The sequence below is a fragment of the Globicephala melas genome, chromosome 4 (genome assembly GCF_963455315.2).
Source record: "Globicephala melas chromosome 4, mGloMel1.2, whole genome shotgun sequence".
Taxonomy (NCBI): domain Eukaryota; kingdom Metazoa; phylum Chordata; class Mammalia; order Artiodactyla; family Delphinidae; genus Globicephala; species Globicephala melas.
Window position 1 is genome coordinate 22,683,455 of NC_083317.1, and position 21,780 is coordinate 22,705,234.

The 21,780-nt window shown below is 30.8% G+C and overlaps 1 protein-coding gene across 2 annotated transcripts in view; it reads right to left on the reverse strand.

The window, feature by feature from the left end:
- The window catches only part of NCAM2 (neural cell adhesion molecule 2), a 493,693-nt gene that overhangs the window by 22,346 nt on the left and 449,567 nt on the right, over window positions 1-21,780 (reverse strand). Inside the window, exons 15-16 of one of the 2 annotated variants that reach the window (XM_030877737.2) lie at window positions 21,062-21,242; window positions 8,907-14,777 (exon numbers count right to left, since the gene is read on the reverse strand). In XM_030877737.2, coding sequence (XP_030733597.1) covers window positions 14,671-14,777; window positions 21,062-21,242 — 288 coding nt within the window. In that variant the 3' untranslated portion in view covers window positions 8,907-14,670. Of the gene's footprint in view, window positions 1-8,906; window positions 14,778-21,061; window positions 21,243-21,780 lie in introns of those variants that run through there. The other variant, XM_030877736.2, reaches the window with a different exon arrangement.

Consider the following 21,780-nt stretch of genomic DNA (forward strand, 5'->3'; position numbering starts at 1 on the left):
TTGAGTCTCTCCTCCTATGATATGTGTTTTTCTTTTAAAAGTATTTTACAATGTATCAATCCTTTGAAAAAGATGCAATGTACAATTACAAAACATAAAAAAAATTAAAATGATATAAAATAAATATTGATTGAAATTCTAATATTTTTTATCTCTACCATGGTATTGCTCACTCATTTTGTGGCCTACACACTATAATCGGTTATATCGAAATCATAATTATAATTTTATTCCATTTCATTACTGATGAAATGTGGATAACAGTTCCCATGTATCCTAGCTAAAATATTCTTTGAGAATCATATATGAAGGGTACTTTGGGAATTCCAAGACACTGTACATATATTACTTTACGCTCACTTTGTTTATAGCTACCTCTCATTACTCATCATTTGTTTATAGTATTTTCTTTTAAAAAATTAGAACTTCTTTTACCCAAAACCTTCTTAGATTTTAGCAAGTATAAATATTTGAATATTGCTAGCATACATGAACTAGGATGCATAAAATAACTGTAAATACATGTTTATATTTTACAAGTATTTTTTCTTGTTTTTGATAAACACACTTCATTAAGGCCTAAGGTTTAAGTATATTTTCATTCTTCTAGTTTTAGATGTGCATTCCACTGTGACCAGAACTCAAGAAGATTTTAGTTTAATATCATTCTTTTTTTTTTTTTTTTTTTTTTGCGGTACGCGGGCCTCTCACTGTTGTGGCCTCTCCCGTTGCGGAGCACAGGCTCCGGACGCGCAGGCCCAGCAGCCATGGCTCATGGGCCCAGCTGCTCCGTGGCATGTGGGATCTTCCCGGACCGGGGCACAAATCTGTGTCCCCTGCATCGGCAGGCGGACTCTCAACCACTGCGCCACCAGCGAAGCCCCATTCTTTTTTAATTTATTAATTATTCATATCGTAAATTATTTTTTGGTCCCTCCCTTACTTCTACATGTCAAATTAAAATCATTTTTTTTGAACTTTGAAAGAATGATGTTAAAATGAATGACAGAAAGATAATTATTCATAATGCTCTTATTGTCTCTGACAGGTGACATTGACTTTTGCTCAGTTCGGGGACAAGAATATCTATACATATATTTTGGTATTCTTTTCTTCTGTAATTCATTTTTTCCTCTTTAGCTCACCATTAATTTTTAGTTTTTTGGTTATCTTTATTGTTACTTTTATTGTGGTGGCTATTTTGCACAATATTTTAGGCACATTCATGTTCATTTTAGTAAAAATTAAGATTAAAACTCTCAAAAGATTATTACAGAGTGGATCAGAGTCTCCTTCCTAAATTAAGACTGTACTTTCTTTGTGTTCAAGTCTTTTACTCTGAAATATCGGTTTCCTTTTGGACAATTCATAGTATTTATGAGATAAAGCATTTACATCATTCAGTTTTCTGACAAAATGCACTTATTAGCAAATTTTTAAGTGCATTTATGTTCATTTTATTCAGATATTTAATTGCTTACTGAACTAACTGTATGAAAACTGTGGGTACAATGTGTAATCTCACGTTTTTCAGTGAACAATTTAAAGAAAAAAGTACATAATGTGAGTAAATCTGTGATGGCTGTGAAGAGTATTGTCATCAGTGAAGAGAAAACTGCAGCATCTTTTATAAAGGATTGAATTTTGGGAAAAGAATATTGGAATTTTAAAATGAAAAAATATTTTATTTTATTTTTATTTATTTAATTTTTGGCTGTGTTGTGTCTTCATTGCTGTGAGCGGGCTTCTCATTGCGGTGGCTTCTCTTGTTGTGGAGCACGGGCTCTAGGCACGCGGGCTTCGGTAGTTGTGGCTCACAGGCTCTAGAGCGCAGGCTCAGTAGTTGTGGCGCACGGGCTTAGTTGCTCCGCGGCATGTGGGATCTTCCCAGACACAGGCTCGAACCTGTGTCTTCTACATTGGCAGGCGGATTCTTAACCACTGTGCCACCAGGGAAGCCCTAAAATGAAAAATCTTAAAAAATATATTAAAAATCAAAACTGTTAGAACCTTGATAAAAGTACATACTTATATGTAATTATACCAATTTATAAGTGCTTTGTGACCTGTCTGAGGGATTTTTAGTTTTTAGTATCACACAGAGGTAATTAGCTGTGTTTTAAATGAACATGTATTGCGTTCATTGGAGCTCTTTATATATCTCGAAACAAATTATAAAAGTCATGCTGGAGATTAATACTTATGTGGAAGTTCATTGTGATTTTCTAGCTTTCTTGTTCTTTGATAAAACTTTTTGTAGTATCCACACATTCACTTAGGAATTTAAAATTTTCAGATTTCAAAAGATATAAGTAAAATTCACCAATAATTTTTCAACATTACTCAAATATATCAATAAACCTTGTGCTATTGTTTAGATATGTTTAAAATCTTCAGGCTATTTTTGGTATATCTTCAAAAGGTGGTCATGTCTTTTCTGTGTGTACTCAGTTAAACAATATTGATGTAGACAGTTTATTGCTTACTTCCAATTTTCTTTTCATACAACCCTATTATTTGGGGATGGGGTGAAGATTGCATTTTACTTCACCTATTCCTTACTACTGTGTCTCTATTCTCTAGTCATTTTGATTTTTTTGTCAAAATGATTTTACATGTATAACTAATTTTTTAATATAAAAACAATGTGAATCCAAAATTTCCCTTCAAGTCACTTCTCCCTACTAAGAGGTATTCTTTAGAAGAAGATGGGGTCAGGAGGTAGCACTGATAAACCAGACTTTTTTTTAAACTAAATATCTGATTTGGGGGAAGAAAAAGTAGCTAAGTGTGGAAAATTGGTTTAGTAATGGAAAGGGAATCATAAACATGTTTATAATACAACTGACATTAATAATTGTAAAGCCGTATACTTTTTTCCTAAAAGTGTCTTTTTCTATAGATGTTTGTTTACAAAGGTGGAATTATAAGTTAAGTATCTTTTCAAAATATCATCTAGTCCTTTATATTACAAAAGTGATCTTTTTGACCAGGGATAAATTGGTCAAAGACATATAATCACCCTTCAATTTATCACAATGTAATTAAACAACTTTGTCAAGCAGTTGTGAGAATAAAATAAGAAAAAGGAAAAGGACTCTCTTCTCTGGGAGTTCTTAATGTATTGAGAAGGGTGAGTAAGACATGTACAGTCGAATGCTTTCCTAGTGGTGAAAAATAATGTGACCTGAGCAAATAGGTGGAAGAAGCATATGAGTTGATAGTTAGTGGTCAAGGAAGGCATGATAGAGAAGATAAATTCTATGATGATGTTGAAGAATAAGAAGCTTTCTGTCTGATGATGAGTCCCTTTCAGCCAGAACATGATGTGAGCAAAGATGGAGATGTATGAGATAATACAGTATATTTTGAAATTAACAGATATTTATGGATATTAGAGATGATATTGGGGGTAACTGGTGGAGGATGTTGATTAAGTGATAAATTATTAGGTTAAAAAAATGGACTCTGTAATTGAATAAACAAATAAATAAATCAACAAAAACAAAATAAATAAACACCACTAAAAAAAACCTAACTGTGATCTTTTCCTAAAAGACGGTATAGGGAGTTGCTAGAGATACATAGGGAAATAGAGCCTGTTTAAATGGTTAGGAGGGAGCTGGTAGAGGCCTGGGCTATGGCTGTAAAATATCTGTCCAGGGCTTCTCTGGTGGTGCAGTTGTTGAGAGTCGGCCTGCCGATGCAGGGGACTCGGGTTTGCGCCCCGGTCCGGGAAGATCCCACATGCTGTGGAGTGGCTGGGCCCGTGAGCCATGGCCGCTGAGCCTGCGTGTCCAGAGCCTGTGCTCCGCAACGGGAGAGGCCACAACAGTGAGAGGCCCGCGTACCGCAAAAAAAAATAATAAAAAATAAATAAAAAAAATATATATATATATCTGTCCAGCCTTCCCTGTCTCTGATTCCATACCCATTTCCATAATACATGTAGACATGTCAATCCCTGCTTGATGTTTAGATTTAAGAAACTAGGAAATAGACTCAGTCTCTTATATGTGATTTGTGACTGAATTAACATTAGATAATTTATGTCTATATATTTCAAAAATAGACACTGTATAATACTATAAATTTATATAAAATATATTCATAATTAGTATAATGATTCTATATACTTCTAAATGGAATAACATTTCAAGTGGTTCATAATTTTCACCGTTAGTTGTTTTTTTTTTAATATCCACCCAATCCCCCTTAAGGTTTTAGTATCTATCTTTTTAAAACAATTCCTTGTAAAAAGTGAATAATCTAGAATATGAAATTATTATTCTTCTATGGGAATATTGATGGGACCTTGTCAAATGTCAGTATGAGGTAAAGTAACATAGTTTAATGTAAGAAAGGAAATTAAAATAAACTGTGTTATTTAAAAAAAAAGTTGGCTAAAAAGAAATAGTATTGTCGATAACAGCACTTTTTTGATAAATGTTTCGAATAACTGAAAACTTAGAAATGAACGTTTTTAATAATTGTTACAAATCTGGTGCAACTATAAATTGTGGGAAATTGTGAAATATCTATAGTCCTTGTGCAGCAGAATATCTAGGCTTTTATCTACATTGACATTTCAAATTGCTAAGTATGTTGGAATGCAGAACACTTGTCACAAAACCCTGTCAAAAAAATGGGATAAAGAGATATAAAATACTTTTATATGTGATACTTATTCAAACTGATACATTTGAAGTTTATTCTCACCTCACTAACTGTATACTTTCTCCATATGCAGTTTAAATCTTATGGTATATGTTCAGTTTGCTATGGTGGAATTGATTCAGTTATTTCCCATAAGATAATGAAATTTTTACTGGTTAGTAGGAAAGGGAGCATCTTAGATTGAAGTGAATATGATCAAAACAGATATTGGCCAGTGTTAAAAAATTGAGTAGTTTAAATTTTATGTCCTTGTTTCAACCATTAACTGGCCAATTTCATTTTTTTCTGTTAATGTTAAAAGGCTATTCCATATAGTTAAAAAAAAGGAAATTAAACTTTCTCTGCACAAACAGAAAATACTTTTTTTCTTAAAGACTATATTACAAAATTGAATTACACCCATATAAGATTAAACTACAACTGATATTTTACAAATTACTTGTTGAAATTCCAAACTGTTAACCTATTTATAAAATTCTTAAATATATATACCTTTGAATTTTATAAATGTATAAGACAGTAAATGGAAAATGTGAACAAATATATGGATGGTATTATTTTCTAAGGAATTTATAACATATTAGGTTTACAAAATTTCTGTTTTTACACACTCACTTTATTGTGTCTTAGAAACTTCAATTTCTGCATTGGGGTTTAATACAAAATTAAGTTACATTATTAAAACTAAACATTCTAAACATGTAGGGCCACTTATATATTATTACCCACTGCAACTGAATGAATATATTGTATACCATCAACCATAAAATAGAAATGTAGATTTTCACTTAAGAAAAATAGAGGCAAGATAGTATTCATTTGGTGAATGGATAAAACATGAGACATCCGGGCAATGGAATATCATTCAATGCTAAAAAGAAATGAGCCATAACATCATGAGAAGACATGGAGGAACTTTAAAGGCATATTACTAAGTGAAACAAGCCAATCTGAAAAGACTACTTACTGTATGATTCCAACTATATGACACTGTGGAAAAAGCAAAATTATGAAGACAGTTATAAAGATCAGAGATTGCCAGAGATTAGGAGAGAGGGAGAGATAAAGAGGCAGGCAGAGCACAGAGGATTTTTAGGGCATTGGAACTATTTTGTATTACTCTATAATGGTGGATGAATGTCATTATACATTCATCAAAACCCACAGAATGTGCAACACCAAGAGTGAACCTTAATACAAATTATGAACTCTGGGTAAAAATGGTGTGTCAATGTAGATTCATTGATGGTAACAAATGTACCATTCTGCATGTTAATAATGGGGGAGGCTATGCATACATCAGGATTGGAAGTATATAAGAACTCTGTATATTCCTCTCAATTTTGGTGCACACTTGGAACTGCTCGAAAAAATAGAGCATATTTAAGAGCAGAAAAAAAACCACACAAAGTTAGTATCTTTAAAATCTTCATGGGACTGGCTAACGTGCCTGAATCAACTGAGAGTGTCCATAAGTACAATATTCATAAGTACTAAAAAAAGATGACATATTAAGTTATGAATAACATACAGGCAAGTCAATTATTTTCAGCTACCTGTTTTTGTGTGAAGAAATCCACCAATGAACCATACTGGACCCTGCTGTAGAGAAATATTTCTATTTCCTTAAGTAAACCTTCCTTCATGTCTGAGCCATTTGATGGAACAGTAAGTCTCAGGATAGCATATGAAAATCCAATAAATTGTTTTCTGTTTTCCACCAATAAGCACCAAGAAGTAGAATATTTTTCCTGTCATTTTTCAAGAGCATCAGTGAGTTTTGCATTTAATCTTCCATGTAACATACATATCCAGTTTAGCTGTGGTGAAATTATATAGAAACAACAGCAAATTGAAGTTTGTCATTCAGAGATTCTTCAAAACAGAAATGCTAATTTGAAGAGATAATTTTTAGTTTTGTTTTAATCACATTTAAACAGAAGAAAAGGGTACATTTTAATATGACTTTTAAAATAATTTAATATTTCTCTTTGTAATAATAAATGAGAAATCAGTAGAGAAGCAAGCATATAGCCACTATGCAAATTATGTATTGAAGTTGTTTATTATGATTTCTTAAAATGAAATAGATGCTGAAATGGAAATATTTATTTTGTTTTTTATTAGATAGTAACTAAAAATATTATTTTATATTAATTAAATATAATTTATTTCTATAAAAATATAAATAAAGTCATTTTATAAAGTGTTTTCAGGCAATGTGTAAAAATAAGAAAATAGTAAAATTTAACTTGATATTCTTTTAAGGCTATAAACTCACTGTGAGTTTATTACACTGATCTTGGGAATGCAGCTATATGTACAAGTTGACCTGAGAACCATAATAGCTGCTTAAGAGAAGTATCATGACTACTCAAAGGAATGGTAGTTGGTGAATACACAGCCTTTCCTTTGCCACAAAGTTTTTTTTCTATTGTTCAATCAAGAAGAAATCAAAGAAACTAGGTTAAAGATATAAGACCATATAAGTGATAGACAAGAGATTTAGGTATGCCTTCTTTGATTTGGTGTAATTTGATAAAACAAACATATGAGGAAAACTGAGGGTGTAAGTTCCTTGACTGTGTCAATGACTAGTCATTTTTCTTCTCTAATCCTCAGATTGTTGATATAATAAAATAATGGTGTTTGATTAGAATATTAGAATACATTTTCTCAAATCTCTTTAGTTTCCTCACAGTGGCCCCAAACAACAAAGTAATATAAAGCTAACAAAGTAATATAATACTGTGACAGTCACCATAAAAATTTCCAACAATCCCCAGATAGTTCCCATTTGATACCATATCATTGTTAAGGAGCTTCAGGAAAAATAAATACAAGAACAACAGAAAAAATCAGCTTACCTTTCTCTCTCCCCCAATATATAAAACTTCTGTAACTAATGTATCAATTGAAAGAAGTTCAATATTATAACAACATATAGATATTATATGAAAATTTTCACTTTGAAATGTATGCAAACATTTTTAATGAGTGCTATACATATTAAGACATGCATTTGGGAGAGGGCTGTTCTGGAGTAAAAAAGATTAAGTGTGACTTAAAATAATGCAAATCTTGAAAACGAATATTTTCCCTTTTGTAATTTCTACACTATTTAATTTTTAACTGGCAATGCAACACTTGACTGTGTTTGTAAAAGAGAAATATATATTCATGTCTAAACCACCAGTTTTATTTCACTTTATAAAAAATAACTGAATAATCTACTTATTAAAGAATTATCATTGGAGGGACGTCCCTGGCAGTCCAGTGGTTAAGACTTTACCTTCCACTGCAGGGGGTCTGGGTTCGATCCCTGGTCAGGGAGCTAAGATCCCATATGCCTCAGGGCGAAAAAAAACAAAACATAAAACAGAAGCAATATTGTAACAAATTAAATAAAGACTCTAAAAATGGTCCACATCAAAAAAATCTTAAGATAAAAAAGAATTATCATTTGAACCCAGGTTCAGCGCTAAAACAAACAAACACAAAGTAATATGATGTTTTATAGAGGGCACTGGAACTCCGTTCTGTGACTTCACTATGTAAATCCCTCAACCTCTTTAGGCCTCAGTTTTCTCATCTAAAATATGGGAGAAATGTTACTTCATAGTAAATGAAATATTGCACTTAAGGCATCCCATACAGTGTGTATCACAGTACATGTTAAGAAATAGAAGCTGCTCTGTTTTCATATTATTGTTATTATTTGTAAACTTCCAAAGCCATTTTTGTTTCATACTTTGGCTGTGGATGAACTGAGAACTTTAATGATCTTCTACAACTTTATTCTCATGGTGCTCAAACTGAATTATAGCAATATGTTAACCAAAGGAATTGGAGAAAATCACTTTAAGGATTTATGTCTGCTTTCATAAATTTTTGCTGGCAAACGAGACTACTCTCCAATTATTACATTATTTAAATGATTACACTAATGTGTTTTATTAAGATACCATCTGATTATTATGGTCTCCACTAGTAATAAAAGTTTCTAAGAAGACCTTAGAACTAGTTTACTACAAAAGTAACAGTATTTGGTATTGTTCCTAAATTATTTTTCCAGTATGAGCCGGCTGATGATTTATTATTTAAACCAAAAAAGAAATCACTCAATGATCATGTTTATTACATTGAGATATTGAATCTGATCAAGTTAGAAATGAAAACACACAAGACAGAAAACGTTTATACCAGTAATAAAGAAAACACATATAACAAAGGTTTTCCTCAGTTTTCTTTATTACAACAATGAAGACACAGAAATACAGAAAATAAAATGACATTTAATATACTATGAAACTCATGCATAGGATTACACATAGTGCTGGATATTATGTCAGGGATTTTAAATAAGAGATGATACTGAGGACAATACATATATAACATACATTTTATTTCAAGAAAATAAGCTATGATGAAAACAAATGCAATTAAAATGATCAGCAATAGTCACTTTAAAACAGAAGTGTTACACATAAAATCAATGTAAGATGTGAGATAAAAATATTCTTGAAAAAAATTCATGAATTATGGATGTTCTTTAAAACAGTAATTTTTAATTGCTTGCTTTTAGGGAAAAAAAAAGGATTTGCTGGAGATTTATTTTGTAGTCCCATTTAGTACATAGATAAAATAAATATGGTATAATTTAAAATTATGCTACCTCTGAATATTATGCAATATTTGCAATGTAACTATATTTCTATTACTTAAAATGGAGTGATAAAGAATAACTGAATTTAATTTGAACATACACAAATTAAGAAACTTTGCAATATATCTAGGCTTAATACAACCAACATTAGATTCATTCACACAAAATTTAATTACACTTGAATGAGCATATCTTTAAAAAGTAGGTCAAATAATAGTCTACTAACAAAGACATGAGGACATCTTTTGCAGTTCAAATCACCTCAGATATACTAAAAGAGCTTCTGAACATATGTGCTTTCCTTGGATATTCTGTTTTTTCAATTTTGCTAAATAGTAGCTAAAAATTGATGTTATAGAATAATCCACTCTTTCTGTAATATTTAGGGACAAGTATTTTAGGCTTCCAATTAGTTAATAGCCATGAAGGAAGGGAGGATGACTATAAGAGATGTTTATCTGGTTCATAATCTTAGGTAAGATAAAGAAACTAAAGGTATTTGGAAAACAAAGAATTGATATTATGCTCCCGTCTCTGCTTTATTTCAGAACAATTAAATTAGATTTCTACTTACTGAATCCATTCCCTTACATAAATATTGAGATGCTGCTTACTTTTATAATCTTTATGTATTATAACAAGTTTTTAAGCACCATGTAGTAAAGAGAGATACTACCACTTTTAAACATTAAAAATGTTAACTCTAGAAAAATACTCTAGTTTAGATGGTGATTTGGAAAATAATATGTTAATTAGATATTAGATTTTTTTTCTTTAGTTAAGACCTAAAATTTACTCTGTTAATATTTTCTGAATTCTAAGATTATCTATCGAGTGTTGATAGTGATTAAATAATACTCCTTTATAAAAATGACATAATCAGCCAATTTAGATATAGTTTTTACCAATTTCAATTTATATTGAAATTATTTCAGTGCTATTTGTAGGATATTCATATCACTAATCATTTGAAATATATAAATTTAAGCTACCCATTCAACGCATTAGCCTTGTGGAAGGATTTGTGACATATATACATATCACAAATTCTGAAATTTAACAATTTAACAGAGATTAACAGAAAAAGAAGAAATGCGTTGTATTTATTCATGACCAGAAATTGAGAGGGAGGAAGAGAGAGAGGAAGGATAGGGGGAATGAGAGTGGGAGGGAGAGAATATTAGGAAGAAACAATTGGAAGGAAGAATGAAAGGGTATAAAACCAAGTAAGAGAAAGCCTACTTAATTTGTACTTATTCAAAAGCGGTTTAAAGGATATTACATTGTGCCCCACAGATTTGAACCATAATAAAATACATAAAATGACACATTTAAGTATGAACTTCGTGATCCTGTATCTTTATTCATTGAGCGAAATCCTAATGCATAAGGGCTAAAAAATATATAAATGACAATATTTAATTTAGGTAGTGTCATAACAGCTTATTTATTTAAAGCTCTTAATGCTGCTAATATCATAAGCAAAAACAAATGGGTGGAGATTTTCAGATAATTTTACATGACTAGAGATATTTCTTAGTTAACTACTACTACTATAAACTGAAAATATTATATATAATATTAGCTATTTTTGAAAGCTAGGTCCAAACACACTTAACTATTGTATTGGTGATGTAAATATCCATCTTGAATTACTAAAATGATTTGTAATCTAAAATGATTTGTAATCTAAAAATTTTATTCCTTCATTCTTAGTGTAGGTATACCATATGAATAAATAAAATACTTTTCATGTATCTGAAAGTACTCATCCAGATCCAAAAGTACCTTGCCTAATTCTCCCTTGCATATTCTATTTTGTTCAATATAAATGAATAACCATAAATCCAACTGTCCAGACTTGAAAACATTGTGGAGTTTTCCTTATTTAAGTTTTAAGTTAAATATAATTAATGGGAATTCTTAAATAGAAAATGTTTGAGTTGTATAATGATTTCCAAATTAAGCCAAATTGTATAACCTATGAACTACTATGCATAGTTTTAATTTTAATTATTAATTTTAAAAGAAATGCTGAATACTTAAAAAGTCAAAATTATCTGCAATAAAATTATTTGTGCAATTATATGTTTTATGTAATTGACATATATAATGTTAATCAGATGTCTAAGATTTATTTATTTATTTAAAATTGTTAAACACTTGAGATATTTTAGGCTAAGGGAAAAAAAAGAAAAAAAAATTTTAAGAAAAATGAAGCAAGTCTTTAAGTGTTTCAACCTTGTTCTTGTCTACCAGTAATTGATGCACATATGTACACTTGCATAATGGTTTGGGAAAGAGTATGGGTATAGAGTTTATAAAATCTACTTATTCCCAATGAATAATAGTATTAGGACAGAAAAATAAAAATGACAATTTAAAGTTCTTCCATGTAAGAAAAAATTTCATAGGAAAAAGATTTTACTACTACCTCCTAGTCTTAATCTGTTAGCATATCTAAAATGTGGTGTGATGGGCCTTATAGCTATATGATAAATAATTAGAGTTTGAATTGGGGTAGAGAGACATGTAAGGCTGAAGGATAAATGGAGAAAAGAAGATAGACTTCAAAAAACTGGAGAAGAAAAAAGGAGATTTCAGGTTTACATAAAAAAATTAATCATGATACTTCACATGCAGATAATGGTGATTATGCATAAGCAAATCAACCTAACTTTACAACTGGTATAATATGGTCAAAACAAACTTTTAAAATGATTTTAACATTGGCTGATAAGATATACACATCAATAAACATAGGTACATATTTATGATTATACACAATGAATAACAAAACTCACCTTACACACAAGGTCATATTTATACATTTCAGACACAGAATTTTATTTAAAAATCCACTGAATGAAAATGAATTATTGGGTGATACTAGGGAGAATTTTTATGTCTTGCTTATCAGTCACATTTACTTAGACCTACAGCAGACATTAATTAGACAAAAATGTGCTGTCAGTTAGACTTTATGGTTGCATATAACAAGAGTAAAGCTCAAGTAATAAAAAAGATAATTCAGCAACACTTACATATTATTAAGATATAAAAAAAATCCAAGAAGGTAATTTACAATCTCTAAGGTTTCATTTTATGAAATGCAATAGCTGAATTGTTTATAGTTTTGTGCTTTCCTATTTCTTATAGACGTAAGACAAAGCACAGAGTCGATTATTTTATGTCTGAGAATTTTTTAAACTTTATGCATATCTTAGAACTGTAAAATAACTGTTAATCTAAGAATAAATGTTTAGCCAAAGGATAAATAGCTCATTAATTTTAGAATTAATATCTTGATCTGTACTTAGATGTTTAAAAAATCTAAATGAACCACTCATTAAGTGTAAATCATTCTGCTAAGATATGAGAATTTCAATTTTAGGTTCTTTTCTGAACTGTCCAAATGTCAGTCTAGGTATCATGCAAACCAGACTGAGTGTTCTTCTTATCACTGGTGACTTTGAGTTACAGAATATAAAATTTCAAATAAAAATCAACTTTGTTATCTTACTAAAGACATATTACATGTTCTTCACAAAAGCATTTTGTAATCATGAACTAAATCAAAATAATTTCTATGACTTTCTCATGGAAATATTTACAATTTATTGGAGAGATCCAGTCAGGTTATAATGAATGGGAAAAATTGTTCATGGAAGTGTTATTGGAACTCCTTTCTTTCCCAGCACTTGTTACATGTTAGTAATCAACATATCTACAAGTCTTATCCAAACTCATGGAATATGATATGCACTCATGGATGTAGTATGCAATTATAATTAGTTCTTCAATAAACAGAACATTGGCTCTTTTAATTTTAAAAATCAAACATTCCCAATAAATAGGTTAAGTCCCCACACTGCAAAAATTGGAATTGGGAAATCCCTTTGTCTCAGCAGGGGAGAAAGAAGTGTGTTTAATCTGTGGACGGGTCACTTCTGCATTCTACAGGTCTGTTGCTAGCTCAGAAGAAAAAAGTACAGCAGTGGACAGCAAAGAGTATGGAAAAGATAAATTACAGAAAACAGACTACCGAAGGCAGGTCTATCTTTAGACGTTACGTGATAGGCTCCTGTAGGTATTTTTTAAAGACAGAACATACTTTCATGCAACCAAACAAATTGATTTTGATGAATGAATCTCAAAGCCCAGAAACCAATAATTTGATTTACCATGTAAGCTACAGTCACTCTTGTTAATATATATAAATCTGATTGCCTGCTAATTGTCCTGAGTGAGTAGTAAGAATCACTTGCTAGCATGTGGCTGGGAGTAAAAAGCACAAAACACTCTTTTCTCATTTTGTGATGAATGAAAATGTGAAAACAAAAATCATTATTCATGTTACTCCCTCAAATCCAGAGGAATCTCCTCTGAGAGCTGGAATCTAGTAACACCTCCTTCTCATCTCAGTTTCCTCTTCTTGAAAGTAGTAGCTAAAATATTTACTTCTCTCTCTGATCCTTGCAAAGAAATTGACTCAGGTGTCCAGGAAAAAGTAATAAATAAGTATACATATTGTTAGAACATGAATACTTGATGCCACTTCAAAACACAATTCCAATCTAGTGCACGGGGTGCAACTTTTTAAACATATTCAAACTTAATTTTTATTTATTTTGGGGCAACTTCAGAAGATATTTTCACTTAATGAAAAAAAAAGTTTGGATTTTTAAAAATTGGTTTTCAAATTGAAGAAAAAAAACTCCGTTTCACTTTTATTCCTTATGACATTTTAAGTCAATAAAAAGAAAATAAGGCAGCACAATAGGATACACATCTAATATAATAAAAGTTATCAGGTTTATATTTTATATAAATGGTAAACACAATGAAATATTATAAATGTTTATAAAGTTGGAAACTTACATTTAAAAGAATAACAATCCAAACCAATATAAAAGGTCCATAATTCTACATAACAAAATTTATACTTATACAATGTATGGCCATGGATATTGAGTTATATTTGTAAAATAATCAAATGAAAGATTATATATAGCAAACGCTTGAGTTCCAAATAAAAGTGACATGATATTTAATAAGCTCAACTTTAGAAATTAAAGAAAAAATTAGAATGAAACAAGTTACGCTGTGAGCTAATATTTGGAAGAAACAATCCTGGTTCAGTTTCCTTCTGTGATTTTCTGACAAATACTTTAAAGGTCAACAATTTGGGGAAGGGAGAAAAGGCTAACTATTCATGGGTAAGGATAGGTGCATAATTAGTTGGACCTTAGAAAATATTTTATTATAATTTTAGATTAGCCTTGTAAATTTGCAGGGAATAAAAGGAAATAGATGATATAGCAACATTAAAACATGCAAGACAAACTTATGGCTATAATGAAAGATAACCCAGCAGCATTCCACTGCCATGACTGGCTTCCATTTTCACCTTTATTCGCTTCACAGCATTTATCTGCATGATGAAAATTATTTTTGAAAGTAGAATAAGAATAAAATAATTAAGGAATAAAGAATAGAGTTACAAACATGAAAATAAAGGAAAAGAAAAAAGTGACAGTAGGAAAGAAAAAAAGAGAAAATAATTAATACAAGATGTACACAAAGCCATTACTAATTACTTACAAAAAATTATTTTGATACAAGACAAAGAATTTTAAAAATCTAGTATAAGACGCTTCTAAATAGTTGTCACATATTAAAAACATAACTCAGTTCTATCATTGATTACTTAAATGTGAACAACTTAAATATTTTTTAATGAAGATACAACTTATTAGAGAAAGGTCACCAGTCATTCCACTGTGCTACTGATAAATTCACACTGTTACTTAAATATGAGCTCATCATATTCTGCAATGTTTGCTGCTAGTTTTTTTCTGCTATCGTATTTTCCTGTAAAACATATTTAATAAAAGTAGTTATATTTTTAATAATGAATGAAGTACCAAGAAATATAATTGAAAATGATAAGTTCACACAGTGAAAATTTTCAAAAGAATAAAAGCAAGGAACATTAACTCAACTGGCCATAGGTATACTCTAGACATACGTTATCGTTGCTCATTTAAAATAATTTTGAGAAACAAAGATCATGAAAATAATTTACAGAAATTTACTTTCGCATTATGTACTAAACCAAATAAATATTGTTTTGCATGTATCATTAGTATTTAGATTTGACTGAGATTTTCAGATAGTTAAAATGAAGTTTTTCCCAATTAACTGAACTTCAATTTCACCATTGTTTTAGAATTTCTTTAATTTAAATTCTAAAACAATCATAACCTTAAGAAAGCATTTTAGTATTTGCCATGCACTTGAATGTTTTGTTTTCCATTCATGTTGAGTTATTTGGAGATGAAAGGGTATACTAGTCTTGCCGGAACTAGACTTGAATGCTATCAAAATAATTTTACTCTACTGTTCATTATAAGTATAATCAAAAAAGTCCATTAAAATAAAAATTAACTGAAAAATCTTAGCAATATATTTATTGGTGGTGATCTATGTCACTTCTTGGTATGGATGAAATTATTTTCCATCAAATTATATTGAGAGTCTATGTTAAAATTAGGCATGTTTTCAATTCATAGTAACAAGAGAAGAAAAAGGAAGCAATTTATGAAGGGTTTTGTTTTGTTTTTTTTTGTTTTGTTTTTGGTTAAAACAAACAATATTAAACATGTCCTAAAGCCAAAAGAAATGGTGAAATTATTTTTCAGAGTCATTTTATCTCCAAGAATTTTTTAAAGCATTAGATTATACTCATTCTACCAAGTTAGGAATATTTTTAGTCATTAAAATTACAGAACAAATCAATAAATATCATTTTGACAGCCTCTAGTTCCATAGATGGTTTTGTGATCAGTTTTACAAGAATTAATTTGTCATCACTACCCAATATTTTCATTGTTTATAAAATAAAATGAGATGGAATTATGCTGTATGAATATTCCAAAAGAGAACATAATTGTGATTTTGCACACTCTGTTTCTATGTGAATCAAGGAACACCACTTTCAAAATAAACACATTTAATAAGTGAAGAAAGGAAAATATTACTAATCATAAAATAGTTTTCACATCAGAATCATGAACTATGGAGAAATGAGGTATCCACTAAGATACGTACATAGAAAAGCCATTATTATTAATAGAATATATGACATATAAATGTAAGGTAAGCCTATTGTTAAAAAATAGTCCCTCAGTCCAACAAATAAGTGTACCCTAGATTTAGCTAGCTGCTTTACTCAAAGAGTTAAATATATCTGAATGCACATAAGTAATGGGTTTTTAATTCAAAGTCCATAAACTTTATTTGGACAGTTTACAATGCATGCTATTTAAAACATAAATTAAAATGAAATTAACTTGTAAACTCCATATATTCTCCAAATTAAATAAGGCTTAAGAGTTGCTAGTTTATTATACATAACTAATTTAAAATATGTTTGAATTTATAATGTGTATTTTAAAATGGAATAAGAAATTATATAACTATAAGAGTAATTATAATGAAGGCATATGAAGATTATTTTGCCGATACATAATTTTAACTCTATAGTATTTTGTGGGTTTAAAGGCTCCCAAATTCACTGTCAACTATCACAGCTTCTAAAATTGTCCCAAGAATCTTCCCAGAGCTAAATCAAACAATTCTTGAACTAAAAGGGCACGTCTTTGATCTGGCTTTCCATGAGACCTTAGCAGTCTCTGGATTCAGTCACAGTAAATTAGACATTATTCTGTGACATTTTTATAGATAAAATAAATATTTTATCTTTCCTTTTTCCAGTAAGATGCTCTGGCTTTGTGTCATCTGCACAGTTTAGAGGGGATGAATTCTGTCTCCTACCTTCTCAGATAGCTTTGTCTGTACATCTGTATGTCTGACTTTTCCTTGACTGCTTGATCTGTTTCATCAGCTGTGAAACACGTGCTAGCCTTTTTCATCATAAAAGTCCTTCTAACACTGACTATTTTTCCCCCTCTGCTCACTTTCATACAGAGCTTCTTGAAAGCATAAATTAACATGGACTCTAAACCTGCTAACCTCCCATACAATCCTCAGCTCATTCCTACCTAATTTCTCTCCCAAGCACTTCAGCAGAGCTGTATGTAATAAGCACATTTCACATCTCTTTCAGTTGAGTTGTTGACCACTCAGCAGCGTCTGAAGGGGCAAATGTGATTGATACATTTCTTCTGGAAATATGACTGTCTTTTAACTTACAAGATACTACAGTCTTGTGTTTTTCCAGGAACTCTAGTCTCATTGGGGGAGGGAGGGGTTTCCTTGTCCTGTATAACATGGTTATACAGGACATGGTTCTTAACACTCTATTCTTCAGTAACTAAAGAAGCACCCCTTGAACATTAATGCTGTGCCAGTCACCCTTCTAAGTACTGGTATTGGGTACTGGGAAACATCTATGAGTATCACAGACATCAACTATTTCTCATAGAGCTTAGACATTACTCACTGTGTGGTTTTATCCCCATCCAGGCTTTAAATATCAATTATCTGTTAAGGCTGAAAATGTCATAATGTATATTTCCAAGCCCTGGCTGTCTTCTCATCTCCATACACACATATTTAACATCTATTTGACATTTCAAACCTAACAAATACCAAATCAATTTATGTTTGACCCTTACTCTCCAAATCCTGCTCTGTTTATAAGATTCTTTACCGTGAGAAAGTCATCAATATCTACTGAATCCATTCTGTTACACAGGCAGGTTAATCTACATCTACAATGTGTCTGGAATTTATTCATTGCTTTCTTTTTCTACTGTTATCACATTTTTCAAGCATTCGTGTTCATCCATCTCTTGCTTCTATCCCGATGAGCAAGATTAATCTGTCTGTAATGTCTATCGATTCATATAATTTCCCTGCTTCAAATGATTTCTTATGACTTTCAGGATCTGTTTTAAAATTATTTACATGGTTTTTAGAAGACCCTGGATTGGTTGGGTCACAGATCTCTCGGTATCCTTAGTTTTGTTCACACACCTCCAGGTTCTCTCCCAGCCATCTTTTTCCTGGTTCTTAAAGCAAATCAAATTCCTTCTTCTTTCAGAGACTTCTTCCATATAAGACACTTTCCCTGGAAGTCTTCTTCCTTACAAGTTTCTTTCAGAAGGTCACTTTCCAAGCCTCACCTACCCCTATAAGTTAGGTATACTTGCCAAAGGCTCTCATGGCAGCACACTGCACCAGCATATCTCTTAGTTGTAATTACTTTGTGGATATTCTAACTCTTGATTAATGTCTATCTTCCCTACTAGATTGTATAGTCTTTCAGTGCAAGAACCAGTTCTGTACTTTTCACAGATAATTCCTTTGCACTCATCACAGTACTTTCCACAAAGCAAGACCCCAGTGAATAACTGAAATGAATGAATGAATGAATCTTAATATTGCAGAACCAGAAGAAACTAGCTTAGGGATTAGGAAATCCAAGAGAAGTTAAATGACAAGAGCAAAGTTGAAACTATAAACCATTTTCCTTCTAAGCACTGTCCACAAACTAACTTTCCAAAACTGAAACAAAATATTTTTATAGTAAATGCATCATAGCATACTTTAGTTATTTTTGTGCATATATATATATATATATTCTTCATATATAGTCTATCTTTATTTATTTATCTTTCAGTTTATACTTACTATTGGTTTTATTAACAACAGTTTCTTATAAAAACAGCATAACAGGGACTCTGGGAGTATAATGTAAAGTAACATGCCTGAAATCTATTTTTTTTACAGTTTGCATTTTATCTATAAAATATAACTAAAATATTGCTTTCCATTTCAAAAAATATTCATTTTTATCTTGATAAAAATAATTATTCCCTCCAAGTGTATGAACTAAATTAAAGATGTAGGAGGATGTTGTAAATAGTGCTGCAATGAACATTGTGGTACATGTCTCTTCAGCAGCATAGCACGGGGAGATCAGCGCGGTGCTCTGCGATGACCTAGAGGGGTGGGATAGGGAGGGTGGGAGGGAGGCTCAAGAGAGAGGGGATATGGGGATATATGTATGCATATGGTTGATTCACTCTGGTGTACAACAGAAACTAACATAACATTGTGAAGCAATTATACTCCAATAAAGATCTATTTTTTAAAAAAAAAAGATGTACGAGGATGAAGTTTGCTCTTGCAATCCTCCTTTGAAGATTCTGACTCAGATTAAAAATCATATTTATACCATGTTCCTGATATATGCAGAGAGGATATTAACTACAAACATAATGCGTTATAATTGTAGAAGCATTTATTGATGTTTAAAACTCACAGAAACAATGAACTTAATAGTTCATTCAACCGTTATTTTTATTAGGTGTATCATCTTGTAAGGACATGGGATTTGTCATACGATTTAAAATAGCTCTGACCTTGAACAAATACTTTAGCCTCTCAAAACTGTATCTGTGAAATGAGGATAACTCTTTGTTGCTCAACTCAGATTCAAGAATAAAATGAGACAATAAGTGCAGAAGTACTTTGTAAATTATAAAAAGTGCCAGTACAATATGATACCCAGCTATCCATATTATTTCTAGATACTTCCAACTTCCTAATTTCAAATTATAATTGGAAGCACTTACTAATTAATACTAGCAATACAAAGCCATGATATAAATTACTTTTAAACCATAAAACCAATAGTAATTACTTTTTTATAGAAAGATTAATTGTATAAAGCTGCTTTCAATTAAAAGATGATGTATAACAAAGTCTTACTAATGAAATTAATATTAATTTGAAATTACAAGAGGATTAAATAGCATGACTGAACTGACAAATTTTTTTCCAGTCTCAAAAATATTACGTAATACTGATACTCTATTATAATATGACTTACATAAATCATGTTTATGAATATGCAGCTCTGATGTCTCTATCTATATAGAGAGAATATGTGTATATATACATGTATGTATAAATTTTAAATTTAAAAATTTTAAATATGTAAAGGAATGATGAATGTTAAAATATGACCAATATGACAACTCATTAACAGAGTTAATTGACTATGAATCAGGACAAATTCTTGCATCTTCACCTCTATAGCCTGTATCTGAAAAAATTTTAATATCCCTCCTGTAGACTTTGACAATATCACTAACATAAAATAATGTAAGCACTATTCCCTAATAAAGGTAGCCACCAGTGCGCTGTGACCACCAATAATGAGTGTCCTGCAACTTTTTGAGCTTCTTTGAAACTCTATTCATAGTTCTTTCTGCAGGTGTATCTGTGGTTGTTACTGCCTCATTGTGTGAGAGATTTTATCTTTCCAAACTCAACTTGCTTAGTCAGGCATGAAGGGGCTCATTTTCCCAGAAGCGGAGGACCAGGCCCCATGTGTTTGGCAGAGAAGTTTTCTCCTTTGCAAAAGTTTTTTCTGGGCTCAACGAATATTTTTCATGTTGATTTTCAACAGTTTCTCTTATCCTCCATCCTCCCCCTCTGCTCATTCTCTCTCTACCACTTCAACCACTAAAGTTGTCAAAGTGCATTTACAAATGAACCAATCTTTTATGGCAAGAGCAACTGAGAAATCTTTATTAAGACATGTAAATAATCATGATTAGAACCTAGAATTTATACTTCCTTTATAAAATTATGTTTTCAATATTAAGAAAAAATCCAGAGGGGTTATAAAAGATACTGTCATATTTATTTTCAGCCTAAGAAAGCATATAGTTTTCTTACCTTTAATAATGTTGGGTTTTGGTGGCATGCTGAACTCATAGACTGTTGGTTCTGAATATCCCAATCTATTGGCAGCTGTAATTTGAACTTCATACCCCATTGTCCACTGTAGATGCTCTAAAATAATGTGGTCTTTATTTCCCTGCACTTTTTTCTCTAGCCACTGGTCTTCTTTATCTTTCTGTAAAGGCAATACAAATATATTTTGTAAATACCCATACACTAAAGTTGTGATCTTTAAAAAAAATAATTTATCTTGAAATGGAGCAAGTGGGTTTATTAAATCGAAAAAAGGCTATTTTCTCATCCACTGGGATAAATGAAGTTGTAGATAGATGAAGTTATTTATAAGATGTTTCCATAAAAAATGTAATTGTTTTTAAATTAGCTGAAGAGTGATAATTCATAATGAATCCTTGATGATTCAAATGATAATTCACCTCCATAAAGATTTTTTAAAATTTCACATATATCAGTTTGCTGTTTAGCCACTTTGTTGATTATTAATAATCATGTGAACAGGGAAAACAAAATATTATATATAGAAAAAGCTTAACATACCCATTAAAATAATTTCCAGAGACTACTGTTTAATGTTTGGGGCAGGGCAGGCAGTGGGTAGTAAAGTGTCTTACAAACAAAGTCTGGATTTTTAAAATAGATTTAAATTTCCATTATCATTTTTTATTACTATGATGTTTTGGACTTATAATGAAGCA